The following is a 23,791-nucleotide window of genomic DNA, read 5'->3' as shown; positions in this document are numbered from 1 at the left end:
ATTTTTGTAGGGTGCCTGGTTGCTAAAAATCTTTTTAGTGGAATATGTAATTTTGAGTAGTTTAGCAAATATTTTTTTAGAACCAGACTCGTGGGGTTCGAGAGGACTCTAATTCCAACCCTTCATGGGTTCTATAGTATTTGTTTGATGTCAGTATTTTTTTTTATTGCATAGCTTTAACCTTGGTGTTTATGTAAGGCTGTACTGCCAGGGACAGTGATTTCTTAATTTTAATACTTGGCACATTTTTTTTAATTATTCTTCGTTACACAAGTTGAAGATGGGTCGAATGTTGTGGGAACAAGATAAATGGCAGTAGTTTAACATTTTATAATTAGGCCAAGGATATACAGAATTTATGACCACTTAATTACATAGCAATTGATGTGGCAGAAAATCATAAAACAGTAAATTTATAGTACGAGATCTTGCATTTTGATTAAACTTGTTTTAAACGAAGTAACATGCAAACTTCCTGAAAGAAAACTAGGAAACTTTTAAAGGTATTCTTTTCTCAATGTCTTTTACAGTACAACCTGGACCACACCCAGAGGGTGATGCAGCCTGTGAGGTTCCTAGAGGTGGTGGTCTTCAAACAAATTGATTACTACTTGTGGAACACTAAGATGGTAGAGAAGGTGTTAAATCCTCCGCAAGTATCTTATCAGTCCAGCTTCGTATATATGTATAATCTCTCCCGGCTCCTCAAATGGATAGTTGCAGGTAAATTTTACCTTATTTTTAAACCAACTAATGTAGATCTTTGTTTAAAAAAAATGTTGGTAGACTTCAAAGGGTCTGTATAATTTAGTGAAGGCTTTAAGAGCTGTTTTTTTTTAATCCTTTGTCATGTTTAATGACTACATATTCAAGTAATTCTATTTTAATTGTATATTTAAGAATATATTTTAAGCTTGACACCCAAATTCTTCTTAAACAGGTAGAGTGCAGGAATTTTGGGGATGGCGTCTTATCCAGAGCTTCGAAGATTCTCCAAATAGGATAATACCGCTTAGGCTAGCTTGGGAAAAAACTGCTGGCCCCAGTGGCTCTCTGACCCTCTCTTCAAATTACATGGCACTAATCACCAGTGTTGGTGGTACCAAGCTTCTCAACTACAGTCCTGCTACACATCAGTACGAAGGAGTTGGTATGTAGCCTTACCAGTATCACCTCGGTAAATGTTTTTTCCCAGCTTTCCTGGAACAACGTTCCCTGAAAATTAATTATCTTGGTCAAAGAGCACTGGTGATTTTGAATTAAAAGTTGATGTAGAAAATTATGAAGTATGTGAATATACAGTCGATGGCAATTTTATTAGGTAGACCCTTCTAGTACTCGCTAGGGCCCACCCCCTTGTCCCCAGAACAACATCAGTTCATGGTGGAAAGTTGGTTAGATTCTGGTTAACGTTGATATGACAGCATCACGCAGTTGCTGCAGATTTGTCAGCTGCACATTCATGTTGCGAGTATCCCACTTTCCAAAGATTAACGCAAAATTCTGACCCTACCATCTACATGACGGCAGAAACCGCTATCCTTTGTCGAGGTTTTCATGAGCTTATATCCACTGTTAACATCTTTAGTGGGATTTGGTTTTTGATGCTGTCACTCAAATTTCCGTTGAGCAACATCCATGCATACTAGTCTCGAGCTCTTCGGCTTAACTTGTTTTCCCTAGATCTTTGCCTTCTATACATTTTTCCATAGTCCAGCACATCTAGCTTTCGCCTCCACCCCTCTGGGTAAACCATGGGCTCACTCTGGTCTTTGTTTTTTCCTGGATATGAACTTCTCTGACTTACACTTTCCGGTCACATACTGCTCACTAGTTCTTTTCCATTGAACCTTGTACAGGAATTGCCTCATGTTTGTCTAGTCCCCTCTTTTGAAGTTTGGATTCTTGCATCCTTTCCGTGCTGTCTCACTCGCAGCTGTTCTCTCCACAAGGTATTCGAAACTCAGGACTGTCATCACTAGCAGAGGCCTTTCATGCGTAATATTTTGAATGCTAGAACCACTCAGGGTGAATGTTACAAACTGCCGGTTCAGCCTCTGTCCGTATCCTTATCAAAGTGGTCATGAAGTTGTCTATTACCTCCAGCATTTTATCCCTCAAGTTTCTGGTCCTTAATGTGGCTCTAGGTTTTCCGTCACTCCTTGTAGTCAGTCCCTCATGACTAGTAGCTTTGCTCTACTCGTAGGCCCTTCTGTCCACCTCAGCTAGTGTATCCAGCATTTTGTTGCTTTCGTCATAATCTTGGCCTTACTGTTTAGTGGAGTTGTACATTACTCCTCTCGGTATCTTGTAACCACTGGTCTTCAGTATACCTATGTAGTCTGCTTTCCTGGTTCATTCTTCCAATCTCCGCAAAATCCACTGCTTTCTGATGAGCATTGATGCTCCTTACCTTATCCTCCGTCCCCCCCTTAACTCAAAAACCGATGCGCAGCCAGCAGTAGTGTATGAACAAGCAATGAACGGAGACTCGAACTGTGGTTCTCGGAGTAGCAGGCCTAATGCTGTACCATTGAGCTACGAAGCATACAGTAAGATTTTAAAATAATGACTTGTTGAATCAGCGGCACAAACTGTGACACCTTCCCCCAGGTGTCTTCCCATAGACCAAGAATCCTTCGTGGTACATTTATTCGCGTATGTCAATGAGACAGAAGAATAGACGGAAACAGTCATCGGTACAGAAGCTAGGATGTTAAGTTAATTAGGTTAAAGTGGGGGGGGGGGGATTTTCTTTTATGAAGAATGGCACCCCGGGATGGTGCTGGGAATGCTATTTCAGACAAAGCCTGTACATACTTGTATACTGCACATACATAAAATGCATGCCGGAAAGTTTCCACTGCTCTGGCTAATTTTCACAGTAATCCTTAAGGATTTGTAAGTTTAACTAGGTAGTTCTAATTTAAGGGATTCTGCTTCCGTTGTATTGAAATTGTTGCTAACTCAACAGGAATTATTTCTTGTAATTAAACAATTAGGTAAATGTGACCTAGGCGAACTACTGCCCATGTCTTCATGTAAGGTACTATTCCGAGCACTAAATATTTCGGCAATATTGAAGGACCAATACAGACTGCTTATTGGTAAAGGACAAATTTCACCATTTCCCCCCCCCCCTTGTTTTTTATCTGCATTGTTGCCAGTTTTGATATTTTGCATATATTTAACCGTTTTAAATTTGAACGTTCCTATCACAAACTACCTTGGGAGGTCATGAAGGCTCGACCAACTGAAGTATTGCACGCGAGATCATGCAGTTCGAAAGGTTATGTTAAGACCTAGGACGGCCGCGCAAAACTGGAAAGATCTCTATTGGAATAGGTGATGCCTAGTGAATTTACTTTACGTATCCTAGTAGAAAATTGCCAGTATGGAAGTGCTAGGCCTATAAGATACAAATAGACTTTCAATAACTAGTCGTTCTTTCCTCAGCCATGTTGCCAGGTAATTGCACAAGGAGTGTATCTGGGTACCAACGTAAGGACGGCGAGGTGTTCCTAGTAACGGGGCATGCTTGTAACCTGGGCGACCAAGCCTTCAACAGCTCCCATTCTCAGGTACTATTCCACTTCAGAACTGCTTAAAAAAATATTTATGAACTTAGCGTAGTACTGATTAGGTTAATTTTAGGGTAATTTTGAAATGGGCCTGATTTCAGATGTAGATTTTCTCCACTCTCACTTTAAAGGGATATACTTCTAGCGCCTTAAAAATCAGGGGCTGTAGCTACATCATGCTATAGTAACGTCTTTGATATCCCACTTCATAGACACTAACCTCCTGGTCCCTTGTCTCCTGATCAGCCATATTCCGTATTTAACTCTAAAGTGTGTTAACAAAGCTTCAGTATTTCCATATTTCAAGAACTCAAGAATGAAGGAACACTGCAACAGGCAAACTGGACTAGGCTAGCAGGCCATTCTTAAATTCAAATATCCCCACCCACCTTTGTCCAATCTTGGATTGGCTTGCATCAACAGAAGTCTAATGGCAAAGAAACTGTCCCCATTGTAACTTTAATTTTGTATCAGGGAAAAAAATTATTCGGATTCGCGGTAATTCTTGGATAGTGCTAAATAACTGCATTAGTGTTTATTTTTTTTTAAATACGTAAAAATGTTTAATATTCGCTCACATCCACGGTGCTAAGAGCTAATTCTTTCTGAAAAGTTTTCAGGAAATGTAACTTGCAATATGGTTGGATGCCTATGAAGTGACAACGTGCACATTTACCCTTAAATCCTTTCTTGATTTATAGAGGTACAAATTTGAAGCTTAATAGCTAAAGCTATGTAATGAGTTTGTTACAGGTTTGGGGAGAAGAGTGGGGGGTACGTGTGCACAAAATAAGGATGTCAGGTCGTCCCTTCCTCACCACCTCCATCCGTGTACCTGGAGCAGCAGATGTACAGGTTGGTCCACTGAACACTAAATTTAACTGGCTTGGGTTTAGTGTTGTAATATTTTTTGCAATTATTTCTTTAAGAATATCTGCAGTTTCATTGTGGTCAACACCTGCCCAAAAGACGTGCTTAAATTTAAGCTACCACAGGAATACACAAATGCATTGCTAATGAGTTGGACTGGCAGGTACTGTGGTGGAGAGGCGTGGTGTGCCTGATTGTGGTGGAAACTCTGGGCACAGATACTGTCATACTCTGTGAGAATAGTGCACGAAGATTCTCTGAGAAACAGAGACTACACTCTGTCAACCCACGGAAGGTGAGCATTTTCGACACTCATTCCCCACACTTGTATCAGTGTCAGTTCATTTTCCCCGTCATTAAAGCAGATGTCGTCTTATGGTACTAGCTCCTCTGGGCTTCCTGGTCACTTAAGTGGGATTCAGTTGCCTCAACATTTCAATGGCTCGCGGCAGGTGTTCCTACAATCTACGGGCTCCATCTAACCTTCGATGGGAAGGTCTAGAGATGCAAAGGACTAAGAGCGCTAGTCCTTTACTTCTCTAGACCGTATTCAAGGGGTCTGGATTGTCCTCGAGGATTAAAGTTTTTCTTTTTTCCTCGCCGTTTGTGGTTACACTGGACGGCTTTTCCTGCCTTCCTTAGAGCCGGAAGTTTGTCTACATAAGCAGTGGATGGGGACAAGTGTCGAGGCCTACTGACCTTGGCTTGTACGTAATTTCTTGGAGCATGATTTTGATCCCTCAAGGATAAATGACACTTGTGGGTTTAGCGCTTAGTAATGATTATAATCAAGGATGAAATTTACTAATGGGTCAGAGAACATATTTCTTCTGATCACTGGTGAGGGGTCCTTCTGGTCATGAGCAGAGGTTATTACCACTTAGTGGATAAAAAAACTGGCAAAAAATTAATATAACAATTCGTGTTCTCGTCTTGAGTATGTGTTGGCAGGTATCAGTGGCAGAGCACAGGGATCCGCTGGGCCACAAATGGATCTTCCTGGCTGTGGCCGACCCAGGCACCTCTCCAGACAAGAGAGGAGCTTCATACATCTGGTGGAGCGATCATTTTAGTAATTCATTCAGAATTCTGCAGGTGAGGTGAACAGTCTGGTTGAGATGATCTAATTGTACACTAGACTACGCTGGATTTAAATTTGCGTGTTCACTAATAGCTTGATATTTGCATAAACTTTTAAGTGCACTGACGGAGTGAGATTTCTAAACCGATGCAGAATTTAACGATGTAATAAATTTATTAAACTTACTTTCGCAGGAGTTTGAGCTTTACAGTGTGGTATGGGTAGAGTTGGCCTCTCACCATAAAGACCTCTATCTTGTCGTGGTGCTAGAAACCTTCAGGGGCGATCAAAAAGGCACAGTAAATATTTACAGGTCGGTTAACTTCAGATGCGCTACACAGCACAAGTTGCTATAAATATTACCTGCTTAAGAGTCTCATATAACTTGGTTAATAGAAACATTTAAATGTTTTAACTTTTTTTTTTTTTAGTTTTAACCTGACAAGTTTTTCTAGGATGGACTGGTTTAGTGAAGAGGGAGCGACACCGCTGGGGCACTTCGGCTCTGTGTCAGACACCTTGACTAGCAACGTTCACCAGACGTACCAGGTTCGTCCTAGCTTCCGCTTCATGCAGGAAGTACAAGTGGTGGAGCCCCTGGAGGCCAGGTTCTCGGTCCTACCATCTTCCCCACACCTCGTCCTCTACGTGATCGACCGACAAGGCTTCATCACCCACTTCACCCAGAGGGGAATCCACAGGTCAGTAAACCCAGAGATGTCGAAGGTGGTTTAAATGGGTTAGTATGTTCCTCATCCCTTCGAGTTTTTAAAGTATACTTCATTGATTTCATACTCTTTGGATTGAATATTTTCTTTTTTGCATTTCCTTAACTTCTTCCAGCTCTACTTATTACCATCCATATGTTTTATCTAACATTCCTGTAGCTCAAAAGTTGTAAGTTTCCATAGTTATTTTTCCCTCTTAAATTAGTCTGTATTCTTCCCTCATCCCTAAACAGTTTCTCGAATCTTTCCAATTCATGCCGACGTTCACCTTAATGAGGCGGTAGTCCTTCCCAGGTGTGGAGGCGCCCCTCAGGAAAGGGGTGACGTGGGGGGGGGACTAATTCAGAGTACATTCCTGATAAAGAATACAACCCCTTTCCTCCCGCTCTTATTGGTGTAAATAGACTTCTTACCCTTAATCCTCCCCCTCGCCCCCACCTTCCGTCGATCTGCACCCCCTCCCTCCTGGAAAACTGGTAAGAGGTAAAAGCTGCTAATTAAAGCTTGCCGTAAAGTATTTTTTAAGTCCGACCTAATGGGCCACATCATACAGTATTTGGACAGAAAGTCAGTTTGGCAACTTTCCTTCAGTGTGACATTTGTTTGATCTGGCGCATACACCTCGCACAGTAAATGCCTTCTTGTAGGTGCTTTTCGTTAGTCTCGAGTTTTAAAATTTAAATTTAGAGATGCCAACAGTGGACGATCTGAACTAAAGGAAAGTTTTCAGACCGTCATTTTAAGGGAGTTTTAAGCCTATGCGGATTACTAGTCTGTAAGCACAATTAAATAACCCCTTGAATTTTGAGGAACTAACCAACTTATTACTTAGCAGGTGAACACTGCTAGCTAGTGCTGTATAACCTACATCAGTTTTTCTTAACAGAAAATCAGTGTATATATTTTGTGTGTTTAATTGTTAATCTTTGATACTCTCGTTTTAAAGAGGAAGGCGTTGTGATCTACCAGGTCGTGGTCACCTAAACTGACTTAATTTGCTATTATAACCAATGACTTGAAACTGTCTGAATATTATTTGTTGAATACAATAGGACTAAATATTTTAGAAAGCCTTATAACTTAAAAGCTGTTGAGAATAGAAAATTAATGAAAGATATTGATTTTCGATACGGCAGACTTTGACTATAGTACTTAGCAAATTCTAAAGTAATTTTGTCGGTTCCAGTTACGTAAAAATTCTTTTCTGTTCTGTTCCTTCCATTAACTCTGAAAAGTCTGATTGTAATCCTAACACTTGGTGTACCAGCTTGAAGAGGTGTTCTCTTCACTTTGTAACTGGATTAGTTTGACAAACATTTTTAACCTGTGCTAAGTTTGTAAGGGTTTTAATATTACCAGAGATGTTCTTGTAAGCTACTTGCTTTTAATTGATACTGTTCATGAGTTTCAATAACTTGTGCGGGGAAGAAGCTATTATGTTGTGCTTTTCAAAGTTACTCTGTAAAATAATGTGATTGTACTTGAAGGTTGTGGAAGGAAGGAGTGTTCCATGCTGCCGGGAAGCAGACGCTGGAAGCCTGGACTACCTACGTCAACGGCACATTAGTCCACAGGATCTCTGTTGCTGGCCAGATGTGCGTAGGCTTGGAGAAAACTGTGCCAGAAGAACGTGCTATGATCCTAGAGGCGATTTTCCGGGGCAAAGAACCTTGAAAAAAAAATTAATTTATTGGTCATTATCTAGAAAAAAAATTGAGGCAACTTCTGACAAGCCAGTGAAGATCTGAAGACGCAGTGGCAGACTTAAAACTTTGAAAAGAACGCCTAGCGCTAATTATTTAATGTTTGGGCTTGAAAATATTTTGAGGGATAAATTTTTTCATAGACACGCAGCTGGGGTGTCAAAAAGCGAGACTAGACATCTTTAACCTAGATAGTAATTAAATTAACGTAACTAGAATAAAAGGTTTCGCTATTATAGCAGTGAAAAAATTTGTGCAAGCCTAAACATTAAAAGTGATAATGCCTTAACGGTGCATTGGGAGGCGATTAAAAGTTCCTTTATGAACCGCAGTTTGCAGCGCCGTCGTCAGTGACAGGCGGGGGTATTTATTATATCAAATTTTATACTTTTAATTAAATACTGCATTAACTACTAGTTTATTGCAATGTATTAGATGCAGTGACCATTTTTATGCTAACTTTTTAAAAAGGTTTTGTTGTCTGTTCACCGTTAAGTTAATTATATTTATTATGCGTATGCTGGTTTGTTAACCTTTACTTTTATAAAGTTGTTAGCGATTACTAAATTTTTATAGTAAACTTAAATTTTCATGAATGCATAAATGAGTTTTTAATGGTAAAAAGTTTTCGCGAATAAAATTTAAAGATAGAAAAAGAACGCTAGCGAAACTCAAAGCTTACATGACTGATGGAATAGTAAGTGATGTAGTATAAAACTATCACAGGACAACTGATTTTTATGAAAAAAAATTGCCCTCTACTTTCCCTGGAGCTTTGATCCCTACATATTTAGCGCTTCCCCATGATTAATCCTAACATATGAACACCTTAAATATTTCTATAATAGTGTGTTAGACTTCTTGTGCCATAACAGATTTGACTTCGACATAATCGGAACTGTAATTCTGGAATAATATATAATCAAGTAAATATGATAGGTTTCGGTTCCTGATTTATGCCAACTTTCTAGACTCCACTAGGCTATACTTCTGGGGAAGCTCTAGTATCTGCACCTGAGGTGCAGTGATAATAAAAAAACAAAAATAGTGTATCGCCCAACGAACGGGGAAGCTTAAAATACCTTATCACAGCTGTTCGGCAGCATCAGTGCACTTGTCCGCCTCCAAGCGTCTTGCTAATACTTGGTTAATCTGCGCAGCATTGAATAGCTCTCGCTCCCTTTTAGTGATTTTCTATAAAAAAAAAAATTTTACATAAGGTGAACATAAGCAGAGGTGAGGTAGGGTGATTACAAGCACTAATTGCCTTCTAACAGTTGCTTTCTGGCTGTGGTTTGGCAGACCAGCCAAGTGGCGATGACCCGACTACCACATACTAGATTCCTCTTGGTTAAAGTTAAGTGTCCTTGTGCCAGCGTGTTTTCAGCTTCTGTTCGGCTTCTAGGTAAAACGTGGCAATTTGCTATTAGCTGTTTATTTAGCCACAGACCTTTTGTGGTTGCTTTCTCCTGTCTTGCTTTAAGCATGATCTACTCTTTTTAGGCCAGCCCAACCCCGTAGTTTTCAACAGCTACTTCGCTCTAATAGCAGCATGTTGCAGACACGCACTACGCTGAAAAAAAAAGCTTGCCAAGACATTTGTCCTGCATTTGAGCGCCTATTCGATGGGAAGGACGTTAGCCTTAATCTGTTCGCTGGAAAGCCAGGCAATTCCATTGACTGAATCAAAGTTGCCGAGGCAGCTAGTAGTCATTTAACACTATATCTTCGGCTGAAAGACTAAGTTTCTCACCTTTGACTTATTGTGAGCATGATAGAAGACCTGTCGTGGGTAGCCGCCTCTCGAGTGGTTTAGAGATTAAAACCAAACAGAAGAAATGCCCTAAACTTTGATGGCTTCCCGCTCTTCAGTCTTGACCACTTCCGCTGTCATCTCGTGCCATCGTGGTGTACACCAATGGTTCCAAGTCTTCTGATGGTGTCCGATTCGCAGCGGTGTTTCTGGACAGTGTCGTGCAAGGGCATTTATTAACATTTGTGGTCGTTTGACTCCCTTCGTGCTTTACAGGCTATACGGAGATTTGATACACCTCGCCCCCTAGTTCTTCGTATCCAACTTTGGTTATGCCGTATCTCTAATAGTCTTCTGTTGGGTCCCTGGTCATGTTGACGTACAGGGCAATGAACAGGCAGAGACTGCTGTGCAGTCAGCAGTACATGACCTTCCAGTTTCATATAGGTGTTCCATTCACGGACTATTTTGCTGTAATTGCTATCCACCTTCACACCCGTTGGCAACACCGTTGGTCTGATCTGCTCAATAACAAACTTCATTCTATTAAACCGAGTCTAGGTTACTGGCAGTCTTCTTGTCATCAGTGTCGAGGTTGGGAGACTACTCTCCCGTCTAAGCATTGGCCCCACTCGTCTTACTCGAGGGTATTTCATGGAGAGGCACCCCATTCCTCTGAGAATTGTCAGGTTCCAGTGTTAGCCACATTGTTACTGCCCACTCTATCAACAAGCACCTCTTCAAGAGGGGCTCCTTGGCGTGGTGAAGAGGCTCTTGGCCTGAGGAATTAGACCTGTTGGTCTCCTTCCTCAGATTGAACCTAATTACCCCCCAATCCCCCCTTCCCTCTCCCATCCTCCCCTTTTTCCTTTCCTCCTCCCCATCCCTCCCTTTTGCCCATCCTTTTTGGCCTTTGGGATTTTTTCCCACAGGCATGCTAGTTCCTAGGTAGGGGAAAGGGTACCGGGGTCCATCCCATTCCGTTGAGGTGCTTGGCGGTGGCATAGTTTGCCGTGGAATCTGGATTGCCTGGGGATGTCCCGATCCCTCTCTGGTATCCCAGAGGGTGGCTTTGGGTGTCTTTTGAGCGACAGGTGCATCTCTGGAAGCCACCTTTCGGATTCCGGGGGTGGTGGCCGAAGGAGGTATGCTTTGTGGCGGATATCCGGCCACCCTCTTTTGTCCACCAATGTAGCTCGCCAGATGTGAGGTTGCTATCCCGGATTGCTGGTTTACTGGCATGACGGGTAGGGTATGGCACGGGTTCCATGCTGCATCTACGCTACTTGCGGTGCTGAGGTCCTCCTGAGGTCCTCTTAGGCACGGAGGGAGATTTCTGGCCCTTTCATTCCTCCTAGGAACTATCCCTCCCTGGTCCCCCTTTTTATTTTTTATTATTAATTTTATTTTTTTCTTAAAAACAAAAAGAAAAGTAACCTAACCATGGAGTACCCTATCCATGAACCCACTACCCCCTCCTTATTGTTACCGCAACCCGTTCCAACCTCGCCTCGTCTTTTGGCCACTCTTTGGACATTCCTAAGGCCCCTGTACCTCTTGCTGGTGCTGTTTCCTCACCCGCTTCAGGTACCGGGGTTTCCACCGACTCCTTCGATTTGTCTGACCTCCGCTCTCCTTTGACTATGCTTCTGGCTTCTTCCTCTACGTGCAGCGGTTTTCGAATCGCCCGCCCGTCCCACGTCAGACCGACTCTGGTCCCACTTCTAAACGTCAACGACAATCTCCTAATGTTACTTCAAATTCAAATTCAAACTTTATTCTCTATAAGTATTACAATGCTGAGTTTACAGAATTTGGTTGTGTGGTTTACATGTAGTAAAATAATTAGTGTACCACTAGAATGCCTAGCATGGCTAGGCATTTCGGGCAGACTTATATTAAATCTTAGGTTTAAAATGTTACAGAATTATGAGAAGTTGGTATTATGGCTAAGTGACTAAATACTAGTTGTGAGTTTAGCAATGTGAATACTTTTTTGGCACTATACATAGTTTCAGTATTGGAGTATCACAGGCCAACTTTTGACTAGTTAAGATTCATTATTTTGAGATTGATTGATATTTCTGTTTATGGTCAAATGGGTGAGTGAGTGTAAGTGTGAACCACCAGGTGGTATTCGTATTATTAGTTGACAGGGTGTATCAGGGAGATAAGATGTTTTCTGATGGTAGTTTTGAAGGTGATGAATGTGTCTGCAGTTTTGGAATTTTCAGGTAGGGTGTTCCAGATTTTAGGGCCTTTGACATACATTGAATTTTTGTAAAGGTTTAGTCGGACACGGGGAATGTCATAGAGATGTTTGTGTCTGGTGTTGTGCCTGTGGGTTCTGTCACAACTATCAAGAAAGCGTTTTAGGTCAAGGTTAATATTGGAATTTAAGGTCCTGTAGATGTAGATTGCACAGTAGTAAGTGTGGATGTACTGAACAGGGAGTAAGTTTAGATCTATGAAGAGTGGGGGGGGTGTGTTGCCAGGGATGGGATTTAGTGATTATTCTTACTGCGGCTTTTTGTTGGGTTATTATTGGCTTTAGGCGTGTTGCTGCAGTTGAACCCCAAGCACAGATAGCATAGGTGAGGTATGGATATATAAGTGAATGGTATAGTGTGAGAAGGGCAGTTTGCGGCACGTAGTATCGTATCTTGGAGAGGATCCCAACCGTTTTGGATACTTTTTTGGTTGTTGGATATGGGTGCTGAAGTTCAGGTTGTTGTCGAGGTATAGGCCTAGGAATTTGCCCTCATTATGCCTGGTAATTAGTGTTGTCGATCTTAATGTTAATTTGCGCATCTCCTGCTCTGCTACCAAACATAATGTAGTAGGTTTTGTCAACGTTAAGCGTAAGTTTATTGGCTGTCATCCAAGTCGATATTTTGATCAGCTCCTCATTAACAATGGTGTTGAGGGTTGCAAAATTAGGGTGAGAGATGACACAAGTCGTGTCGTCAGCAAAGAGAATGGGGTTCAGGTGTCGAGATACGTTTGGAAGATCATTGATGTATATGAGGAAGAGCAGGGGACCAAGGACACTTCCCTGCGGAACTCCAGTATCAAGTGGCTGTGTTGTTGATGCTGTGTCTTTAATGGTGACATACTGATACCTATTAGTAAGGTAAGATTTGAAATATGCAAGCGCATGGCCTCTTATACCATAATGGTCAAGTTTGTGGAGTAGGATGCCGTGGTCTACTGTGTCAAAAGCTTTTCTTTGGTCAATAAAAATTCCTAGTGGATATTCCTTATTTTCCAATGCTGTGTAAAGCAGATCTAGCATTTTTATAATTGCATCGTTAGTGCTTTTATTTTTCCTGAATCCAAATTGGCAGGGGTTGAGTATGTTTTGTGACGTTATAAATTAATATAGTCTCCTGTGCACGAGTTTCTCAAAGATTTTGGATAGCAATGGTAAGTTTGATATTGGCCTATAGTTGTTTAAATCTGTAGTCACCACCTTTATGTATTGGTGTAACCCTTGCAGTCTTGAGTAGTTTCGGGAAGGTGCTAGCTTCTAATGACTTGTTAAAAAGCAATGAGATAGTATGCGAGAGGACATGGGCCACTCTTGTACAATAATGGTGGGACATGAGACAGATTCCCCGAGTTATTTTTAAGTGACTTTATAATCTTGGTGACTTCCGTGGACTCAGTTGGAGCAAGATAGAAGGAATTTGGGAAATTCCCATCTAGGTAGTCCCCGGCATGGGCATTGGTACGTGGGATTTTATTGGCGAGGTTAGAACCTATGGTTGAGAAGAAGTCGTTTATCTTGTTAGCTGTGTCAGTGGGTTGCAGTGGTGTTTCATTAGGTTTAGTTAGGACAATATTCTTTTTTTTTTTTTTTCAGTTTGTGGGTCCCTAGAATCTGAGTGTGTTTTCCAGGTCTTTTTTATATCTCCTCCTGTGTCAGTGAATCTACTGGAGTAGTATAGTTGTTTGGCTTTCTTTATTACTTTGGTGAGGTCTGATGAATAGTGTTTAAGAATATCTTTGTGTATTAAGCCCTGTCTATATTGCTTTTCATATTGGTGTTTCTTATCAATGGATTTCAGAATGGTGCTGGTTAGCCATGGGCTAACCTACTCGGGAAAGACCGACACGTCATGCACTCCCTCTCCACACTCGGCTTCAGACCACACAATGGACTAAATTCTTTACATTAAGACCGACTTCTACTGCCTATATTTACGACCATAATATTGGCAAAGTGCTCCTATGCCACGTTGGTAGATATTTCCTTTCATGCTATTAAGAGTGGTACGCGCATCATCACAGTCCAGAATTCTACCCAAGCTCATGATCTTTCTCTTTCACATATCGATACTATTCCTATCACTATCGAAAAACATCATTCCCTCAATTCTTGTAGTGGTACTGTTATTCTGCCCCCATGCCGTAGTCCAACAGAATTTCCAGACATGTGGTACTGACATTCTCGAACAGCTGGAACTCAAAGATCTCTCAATTCTCAAGGTAGACACGTTGTGCGTGTTCAGCAGTACATGACCTACCAGTTTCATATAGAGGTGTTTCATTTACGGACTATTTTGCTACAATAGCTACCCACCTTCACACCCGTTGGCAACAACGTTGGTCTACTATGCTCGGTAACAAACTTCAGTCTATTAAACAGAGTATAGGTTACTGGCCGTCGTCTTGTCACCAGTGTCGAGGTTGGGAGACTACTCTCTCCCATCTTTGCATTGGCCATACTCGTCTTACTCATGGTTATCTCATGGAGAGGCGCCCTGCTCCTCTGTGAGAATTCAGGTTCCATTATCGGTTAGCCACATTCTATTAGACTGCCCACTTTATCAACGAGCACGCAGAATATACCTCCGTCGTCTTCGCTCCTCTGCTCTCTTTACCTTCCCTTCTCGCTGATGAACCCACCTTTCATCCAGACACTCTCATTGACTTTTTGACAACTGACTGACTTCACAAACTCTGATAACTTCAGCCCTTTCTACCTCGATCTCTTGCTACCCTCTACCCTGCACTATCCCCTGCCCCGCTGTTTTCTGTAACCTACTGATCGCCCCTCCCCCCTTTTGCCACCCCAATACCTTCGCTTCCTTTCCTACCCTGCAGCGCTGTATAGCCCTTGTGGCTTAGCGCTTCTTTTTGATTATAATAATCCATTACTGCCTAAATTAGTGTTATTATCCAATCCACGTTATGGAACCCAACGGGACAAATATAATCCTACGGCTTTAGTGCTCCCCCATGATTATAATTATAATCTTTGACGCTGGTGAGGCAGTGCTGTATAGCCCTTGTGGCTTAGCGCTTCTTTATTATTATAATAATAATGATGATGCTGGTGAGGAGCTCTTGATCTAGGGAGTTGGATCAGTGCTCCAGTTCCCTGAATTAAGCCTTACATCCCCCCCCCTCGCATGTGCTGTATAATCCTGTGGGTTTAGTGCTCCCCCATTATTATAATCACCGTCTACCGTCTTCTCATGTGTACTTTGACTTCCCTTTCCCAGTCTGGTTGCTACCTTGTGGCTCAAAGATCCAAGAGTGGTTAGCCCATCTTCACGAGTCTATGATGTGAAGTTTCATTAGTACACTGTCCACGATGCCTGGGAAACGAACGGAGAGCCGAGAATTACTAATTAGCTTCCTCCGCTGCCGACTTCTACCTTAGCGGCTTCATGGACCCCACACACCTAAATATATCTTTGATGTGGTGGGCCCTACAAACGAGAAGTTAAGTTATAAAAGAAAATGGCAGGAAGTGAGTATTTGGCCCTCCATCACTCCGATACCTGTCGATATAGGATCAGGATCCTGTGTTAGTTGTGGCGTGTGGCTGACCGTGGAACACTATTATACCCCAACGCAAGACTTCACTTGTGTCGTGATTTTTTTTTTTTAATAGGGTACTGTAGGGATCTTAGGAATCATTACCCTTCAAGGAAGGAAGGTTCCTCGACGCTGGTGAGGGCCTCTTGTTCTAGGGAATTGGATCTGTGCTCCAGTTCCTTGAATTGAGCCTGAATACTTCCGTTCTTCCCCCCCATGTGCTGTATAGTCCTACGGGTTTAGCGCTCCCCCATGATTATAATAATATAACTGGCAGATTTACATATCTTTTTTTTGTCATGCTAGTATGTTTGTTGAATTTTACCTTAGTTTTTATTTGCAATATTTAGGTTAATAATGATGTTGGTGAGGGGCTCTTGATTTAGGGAATTGGATCTGTGCTCCAGTTCCCCGAAATAAGCCTGAATGCCTTCCACATCCCCCCCCCAGGCGCTGAATAATCCTCCGGGTTTAGCGCTTCCCCCTTGATTATAATAATAATTAGGTTAATAAGAGCACAGTGATCTATCAAATTAAAGCGCACTTTAAACGTCAAGATTACATACCTGTCTATGGCAGTACTTGCTTAATCAGACCCTTGTAGGTTTATCGCTGATCCAACAATAGTACATCAGTAGCTGCTCATAGTGGCTTCTTTGCGGTGAGCGGGTTGTAAAGTATTTATATGTATGTGACTCACGAAATAATGACACAATTGCAAACTAACCTTACCACGGGTGGGGATAGAACCCGCGGTCAGTCATAAAACTCCAGACCGACGCGTTAGCCACTGGGCCAGCTGGCTACAATAAGATTCATCCAACTAGGCATATTTATACACCATAGAAAGGTTTACATTTGTGATCACAGTGGTGCCTATGCTAACCTTCCTATAGTATACAAGTATACCTAGCTGGACGAATCTTATTGTAGCCAGCTGGCCCAGTGGCTAACGCGTAGGTCTGGAGTTTTGTGACTGCGGGTTTTATCCTCGCCCGTGATATGGTTTTTTTCCTACCTGTATGTGGCATTGTACCACTCTAGGCTGAAGTATAACTACCAGATCTTCTAGGCCAGTTCTTCCCTGTTGAATTCTGTTCATCACCTAGGGATACTGCAAGGGTGCATTCCGTGCACACCCTTTTCAAATTATTACAATCAAAACTAAACGCTAAACCCACCACGGTCACCTTGTTCAGAGCCCTGGATTGCATTCATGAGTTAGGTCTGCACTACCTGCTTTGGGTTCGGCCTTCATCCAGCAACCAAGCCTGTGCTGTTGTACCTAGCAAAGTTTCTGCATCGGCCACACTCGCTTTACCCATGGCCATCTCATGGAACGACACCCTGTTCCTCTGTGAAGTTTGTCGGGTCCCTATTTCAGTTCTTCACTTTCTTGTGGACTGTCCGGTTTACCAGCGAGCTCGCAGGATTTACCTTCGCCGATGCCGCAGCCCTACCGCACTTACATTATCTTCCCTTCTTGCAGACGGCCCTGCCTTTGACTTACGATCACTTTTTGACTTTTGTCAGCAACTCCTTTTCTATACGAACTTTGATGCACAACACCTAGCGTCTCTTACAGCCCTTTCCTCCCCTCACCTCTGATCCCCTCTCCACCTAGCTAGGAACTCTATGACCCTTGTAGGTTTAGCGCTTCTTTTTATTTATAATAATCGCCTAGCTGTTTATAGCCCCTGCACTAGTTCCTGCCCCCACAGCGCTGCATGACCCTTGTCGGTTTAACGCTTTCTTTGATTATAATAAGTACCTAATGAAGAGTGGAGCCCTTTGCTCGTCTGATGTCTCACTTGTTTAGCGTTCAGGTGTGGTCTGTTCACATGCATTGTGGCTTCGATGTACTCTCCTTTTTTGTATTTTCCTATTTGTGGTTGCTACCCCCGTACTATCCCCTGCCCCGCTGTTTTCTGTAACCTGCTGATCATCCCTCCTCCCTCTTCAAGGGGGGCTCCTTGGCGTGGTGAAGAGGCTCTTGGTCTGAGGAATTAGCCCTGTCGGTCTTCTTCCTCAGACCGAACCTAATTACCCCCCATTCTCCCCTCCCCTATCCCATCCTCCCCATCCTCCCCTTTTTCCATTCCTCCTCCTCCTCCTCACCCCTCCCTTTTGCCCTTCCTCTTTTTAGCCTTCGTGATTTCTCCCACAGGCGCGCTAGTTCCTAGGTAGGGGAAAGGACACCGGGGTCGATCCCATTCCGTTGAGGTTTCTTGGCGGTGGCGTAGTTTGCCGTGGAATCTGGATTGCCTAGGGATGTCCCGATCCCTCTCCGGTATCCCGGAGTAGCTTTGGGTGTCTTTTGGGCGACGGGTGTATCTCTGGAAGCCACCTTTCGGATTCCGGGGGTGGTGGCTGAAGGAGGTATGCTTTGTGGCGGATATCCGGCCGCCCTCTCTTTTGTCCACCGAGGTAGCTCGGCAGATGTGAGGTTGCTATCCCGGATTGCTGGTTTACTGGCATGAAGGGTAGGGTATGGCACGGGTTCCATGCTGCATCTGCGCTACTAGCGGTGTCGAGTCCTCTTGGGCGCGGAGGGAGATTTCCGGCCCTTTCATTCCTCCTGGGAACTATTCCTCCCCGCTCCCCCCTTTTTTTATTCTTTTTTTTGTTTTTATTTTCTTTTCTTCTTTCTTTTTTTTTCTTAAAAACAAAAAGCAAAGGAGTAACCTAACCATGGCAGCCCTAGTCCATGAAACCACTACCCCCGGGCCCCTTCTTGATACCGCACCCCATTCTGACCCTGCCTTGTGTTTAGACCACTCTTCGGACACTCCTGATGCCCCTGTACCTCTTGCTGGTGCTGTTTCCTCACCCGCTTCAGGTACCGGGGCTTTGACTGACTCCTTCGATTTGTCTGAACTCCGCTCTCCTTTGACTATGCTTCCGGCTTCTCCCTCTACGGTACGGCAATTTTCGAATCGCCCACCCATTTCATGCCGGACCAACTCCGGTCCTACTCCTAAACGCCAACGTCAATCTCCTGATGATGCTCCGTCGTTACCTTCCCATTCTACTCGGAAACGACCGACACGTCAAGCACTCCCTCTCCACGCTCAGTTTCGGACCACACAATGGACTAAATTCTTTACTTTAAGACCAACTTCTTCTTCTGCCTACCTTTCTGACCATAGTATTGCCAAAGCGCTCCTGCGTCATGTTGGCAGAGATATTTCATTTCACGCTCTCAAGAGCGGTACGCGCATCGTCACTGTCCAGAATGCTACCCAAGCTCATGATCTTTCTCTCCTTTCGAATATCGATACTACTCCTATCACTATTGAAAAACATCTTTCGCTCAATTCTTGTAGTGGTACTGTCATTCTGCCCCATACCATAGTCCAACAGAATTTCCAGTCATGTGGCAATGACATTTTTGAACAGCTGGAACTCCAGGATCTCCCAATCCTCAAAGTAGACACTTATGTCCTTCCTGCCCGGGGGCGGAGACGTTACCCTTGCAATGTGGCTCGTTTAACTTTTGACAGCCGAGAACTCCCGTCCTCTGTATATGTCGCGGGACATCGGTTACAAGTTCGAAAGGTGATACCTACACCGCAACAATGTAGAAATTGCTGGCGTTTTGGTCACCCAGCGAAATATTGCAGATCTATGGCCGAATGCCCAGTCTGTGGTGCCGACAACCATTCTAATACATCTTGCAGTCAACCTCCATCTTGCCTTAATTGTAATGAAGCTCACCCTTCGTACTCCCGCCGTTGCCAGGTCTACTTAAATGAACGTGAAATCCGTTGCCTCAAAGAGGCAGAAGGTCTCCCTTATGCTATGGCAGTTACTCATCTCCGCCTCCAAGGGAGACTACCCCGTGTTTCTTATTCTCGTGTTTCCAAACATCCCCCCACTTCTGGGGTCCCATCTTCTGCAGCCTCCTCTGTTGTTACCCCTCCCATAGCCATTACGGCATCTAATCCTTTTGCTGTCCTTGGCTCTGACGTCCCGACTACAACTCAGTCTGTTCTCACATCTTCGCGTCCTTCCTCACAAGCCCCAGTATCGACAAGACCTCGTACGACACCTAATACCAATCGCCCCTCTACTCAGAAGTCCAAAAAATCCACATTGCTCAAATCTTCTTTGCCCCTTCCTTCCCTTCTTCCACCTCCACACGTTACCTTTCCAGTCTCTGTACCTAGTTCTTCCCCTCTCTCTGGCTCTATTACAAGTGTGGAGATTCACCACCCTCCTCGTACTATGCCTTCCACCCCCGTCCCCTCCCAAGTTTCTCCCTCTTCTGTCACCTCCCAGGTTTCTACCTCTTCTGGCCCCCCCCACACTTCATCTCCAGTCCCTTACACTTTTCCCTCCCCCTCTACTTTGGTACAGTCCATTACTGTCCCAATCTTTACTCACCCTCCTCCTCCTATCTCCAATATGGTTTCCCATACATCTTTGAATTCAGAAACACTTGAAGCCATTTCAGAATATATTGCAGAGACTAAACCTTCAATGGACACTGATTCACTTCCTGTTCCTTCTCTTCCCTCTCCTCCATCTTCACAACCCCATTCTTCGCAACGCTCCGTTCCTTCGCTACTTGAACATCTTCCAATGCCACCACACGTTGACTTTTCTAACCCCTCTAGTCCGTAGGTGCCTTTACCTACAGATTCCTGATATTTCCTTCATCGCCAATCATGGCCTATTTACAGTGGAATATCCGCGGCCTCAGGGGTAATCGGGGTGAGCTTCAGATGTTGCTTTCCAGGTTTTCCCCTGTTGGTGCTTGCTTACAAGAACCAAAATTACACTCGGCTGTTTTCCAACCTATCTCAGGCTATAATTTATTGTATTCTTCGGATCCTTTCTCAGATGGGACCTTTAATGAAAGTGCCCTTCTTCTACGCAATGATATTCCGTACTGTCAACTATTTGTCCATACCTCGCTGCATTACACTGCAGCCCGTATCCACTTGAATAAGTGGTTTACAATATGTTCTTTATATCTCTCTCCTTCTCGAGCATTTTCTATCCCAGACTTTGCCTTTCTTGTTTCATCCTTACCACCACCACTTCTGTTACTTGGTGATTTTAATGCCCACCATTTCCTCTGGGGGGGGTCTCATTGTGACTCACGTGGCATTCAGTTGGAGGCTTTTCTTGCCTCTCACCCCCTCCATGTTTTAAATACGGGTACTCCCACCCATTTTGATCCTCGTACTCATACTCTCTCTTGCATCGATCTATCAGTCTGCTCTTCCTCCACTGCACTAGACTTCACCTGGTCTGTTCTACCAGACTTACATGACAGCGATCATTTTCCGATCATTCTTACTTCTCCTTCCTATTCACCACCTTCCCGTAGCCCTCGCTGGCAATTTGATCGGGCAAATTGGGATCTTTACTCACACCTCACTGCTTTTAGTGAGGTTCCTTCTTCATCCTCCATTGATGAGCTCCTACACATCTTCTCGACATCAGTTTATACCGCAGCTTCTCATTCTATACCCCAAACCTCAGGCAGGCATTCTCAGAAGTGCGTGCCTTGGTGGTCTCCTGCTTGTGCTCGTGCAGTACGTTTGAAACGTGCTGCATGGGGCAGGTACCGGTACAATAGAACCGCTGAGAGACTTGTTGATTTTAAGCAGAAGCGTGCGATCGCTCGCCGTGTCATCCGTGAAGCTAAACGCACTTGTTGGCGAGACTATGTTTCCACCATCACCTCTGCTTCTTCTATGAGTGCAGTCTGGAAAAAAGTGAGGAAATTGAGTGGTAAATACTCTCCTGACCCGGCTCCTGTTCTACGGGTCACTGGTGTTGATATAGCAAACCCTCTCGACGTTGCCATTGAACTTGGCACACATCTGGTCCGTATTTCCCGAGGGCTCCATCTATGCCCCTCGTTTCTTTCCTCAAAGTCTGCCAGAGAGTTAGTACCCTTGGACTTTTCTTCTCTCGGAGAAGAACAGTATAATGTGCCTTTTACACTTCAAGAACTGGAGGCAACGCTCTCAGCTTGCCGATCATCGGCAGCTGGGCCTGATGACATTCATATTCGTATGTTACAACATTTACATCGGTCAGCCCTTGTAGTCCTCTTACACCTCTTCAATCTTATTTGGGCACAAGGAGTTCTTCCCCAGCTGTGGAAATCTGCCATTGTTCTCCCTTTCCGCAAACCGGGTACTACAGGACATGATGCCTCCCACTATCGCCCCATCGCTCTTACAAGTGCAGTTTGCAAAGTGATGGAACGCCTCGTAAATCGACGTTTAATGTGGTATTTAGAGACTCACAACAGTCTCTCCGCTAGTCAATATGGCTTTCGTAAGGGTCGTCCCCTCAAGGAAGGTTCCTTGATGTTGGTGAGGGGCTCTTGATTTAGGGAATTGGATCTGTGCTCCAGTTCCCCGAATTAAGCCTGAATGCCTTCCACATCCCCCCCCCCCAGGCGCTGTATAATCCTCCGGGTTTAGCGCTTCCCCCTTGATTATAATAATAATAATCGTAAGGGTCGTTCTACCATAGACCCCTTACTACGCTTGGATACGTATGTTCGTAATGCCTTTGCGAATAATCACTCAGTTATTGCCATATTTTTTGACCTTGAGAAGGCATATGACACAACTTGGAGGTATAATATTTTGGCCCAGGCCCATTCCTTAGGCCTCCGAGGCAATCTACCATCCTTCCTTAAGAACTTTTTAACTGACAGACATTTCCGTGTTCGAGTCAATAATGTTCTTTCCCCGGACTTCGTCCAAGCTGAAGGTGTCCCTCAGGGATGTGTTCTAAGCACAACACTTTTTCTCCTTGCTATAAATGATTTGGCCTCTGTTCTTCCACCCAATATTTGGTCATCACTCTATGTTGATGACTTCGCTATTGCTTGTGCAGGCGCTGACTGTCACCTTATTGCAGTTTCTCTCCAGCATGCGGTCGACCGTGTTTCCACTTGGGCCACCACACATGGGTTTAAATTTTCAAGTACCAAAACTCACCAAATTACTTTCACTAGACGCTCTGTTATCTCTGATCATCCTTTGTATCTCTATGGCTCCCCTATCCCCGAACGTGATACAGTCAGGTTTCTAGGCCTTCTCTTTGACCGTCGGTTAACCTGGAAACCTCACATTACCTCTCTGAAGGCAACTTGTCACAGCCGGCTAAACCTTCTTAAAACCCTTGCTCATCTTTTTTGGGGAGCTGATCGTCGAACTCTGCTTCGCCTACATTCAGCCCTCGTTTTATCGAAACTCGATTATGGTGACCAGATTTATTCCGCGGCCTCTCCTGCTACTCTCTCTAGCCTTAACTCTATCCATCACCAAGGCTTACGTTTGTGCCTTGGTGCTTTTCGCTCTTCCCCTGTTGAGAGCCTCTATACAGAAGCAAATGTTCCATCCTTGTCTGATCGCCGTGATGCCCATTGCCTTCGTTACTATGTACGCTCTCACGATCTACACAATCCTTCCATTTATAGAATGGTCACCGATATTAGTAGACATTCTTTATTCGTTCGCCGCCCCTGTTTGCTCCGTCCCTTTTCTCTTCGCCTACTTTCACTCTTGTCTTCCCTTCAGTTACCACCTTTATATGTTCATGTAGCATCTCACTTTTCCCTACCCCCCTGGGAAGTTCCAGCTGTTCGGGTCTGTTCTTTCTCACTCCCTTGCTCGAAAGCTCAACTGCCTACGGTGGCTTCCCGCTCTCTTTTTCTTGATCACTTCCACTCTCATTCTCATGCCACCGCTGTGTACACAGATGGCTCTAAGTCTTCAGACGGCGTCGGATTCGCAGCAGTGTTTCCGGACAGCGTCGTACGAGGGCATTTACTATCTTCAGCTAGCATTTTTACTGCTGAACTGTATGCCATTCTTGCAGCACTTATTCGTATCGCATCTATGCCTGTGTCATCATTTGTAGTAGTCTCAGACTCCCTTAGTGCTCTACAGGCTATACGAAAATTTGATACATCTCATCCCCTAGTTCTCCGTATCCAACTTTGGCTACGCCGTATCTCTACCAAACATAAAGATATTGTTTTTTGTTGGGTCCCTGGTCATGTCGACGTACAGGGCAATGAACAGGCAGACACTGCTGCGCGGTCAGCAGTATATGACCTACCAATTTCCTATCGAGGTGTTCCATTTCTGGACTATTTTGCTGCAATAGCTACCCACCTTCGCACCCGTTGGCAACAACGTTGGTCAACTCTGCTCGGTAACAAACTTCATTCTATTAAACCGAGCATAGGTTACTGGCCGTCTTCT

At 43.9% G+C, this 23,791-nt stretch overlaps 1 protein-coding gene across 1 annotated transcript in view; it reads left to right on the top strand.

Moving 5' to 3' along the window:
* Positions 1-8,479, top strand: part of LOC128687786 (uncharacterized) — a 37,263-nt gene extending 28,784 nt beyond the window's left edge. Inside the window, exons 11-19 of the mRNA XM_070083823.1 lie at positions 531-723; positions 941-1,150; positions 3,457-3,581; positions 4,335-4,436; positions 4,615-4,746; positions 5,403-5,546; positions 5,727-5,845; positions 5,988-6,233; positions 7,748-8,479. Coding sequence (XP_069939924.1) covers positions 531-723; positions 941-1,150; positions 3,457-3,581; positions 4,335-4,436; positions 4,615-4,746; positions 5,403-5,546; positions 5,727-5,845; positions 5,988-6,233; positions 7,748-7,934 — 1,458 coding nt within the window. The 3' untranslated portion in view covers positions 7,935-8,479. The remainder of the gene's footprint in view (positions 1-530; positions 724-940; positions 1,151-3,456; positions 3,582-4,334; positions 4,437-4,614; positions 4,747-5,402; positions 5,547-5,726; positions 5,846-5,987; positions 6,234-7,747) is intronic.
* Positions 8,480-23,791: the final 15,312 nt, after the last annotated feature.

The sequence above is a fragment of the Cherax quadricarinatus genome, chromosome 10 (assembly GCF_038502225.1).
Source record: "Cherax quadricarinatus isolate ZL_2023a chromosome 10, ASM3850222v1, whole genome shotgun sequence".
In the NCBI taxonomy this organism is placed as follows: Eukaryota; Metazoa; Arthropoda; class Malacostraca; order Decapoda; family Parastacidae; genus Cherax; species Cherax quadricarinatus.
Note: the sequence above shows the minus strand (reverse complement) of the source record. Positions and strands in the feature narration are given on the sequence as shown.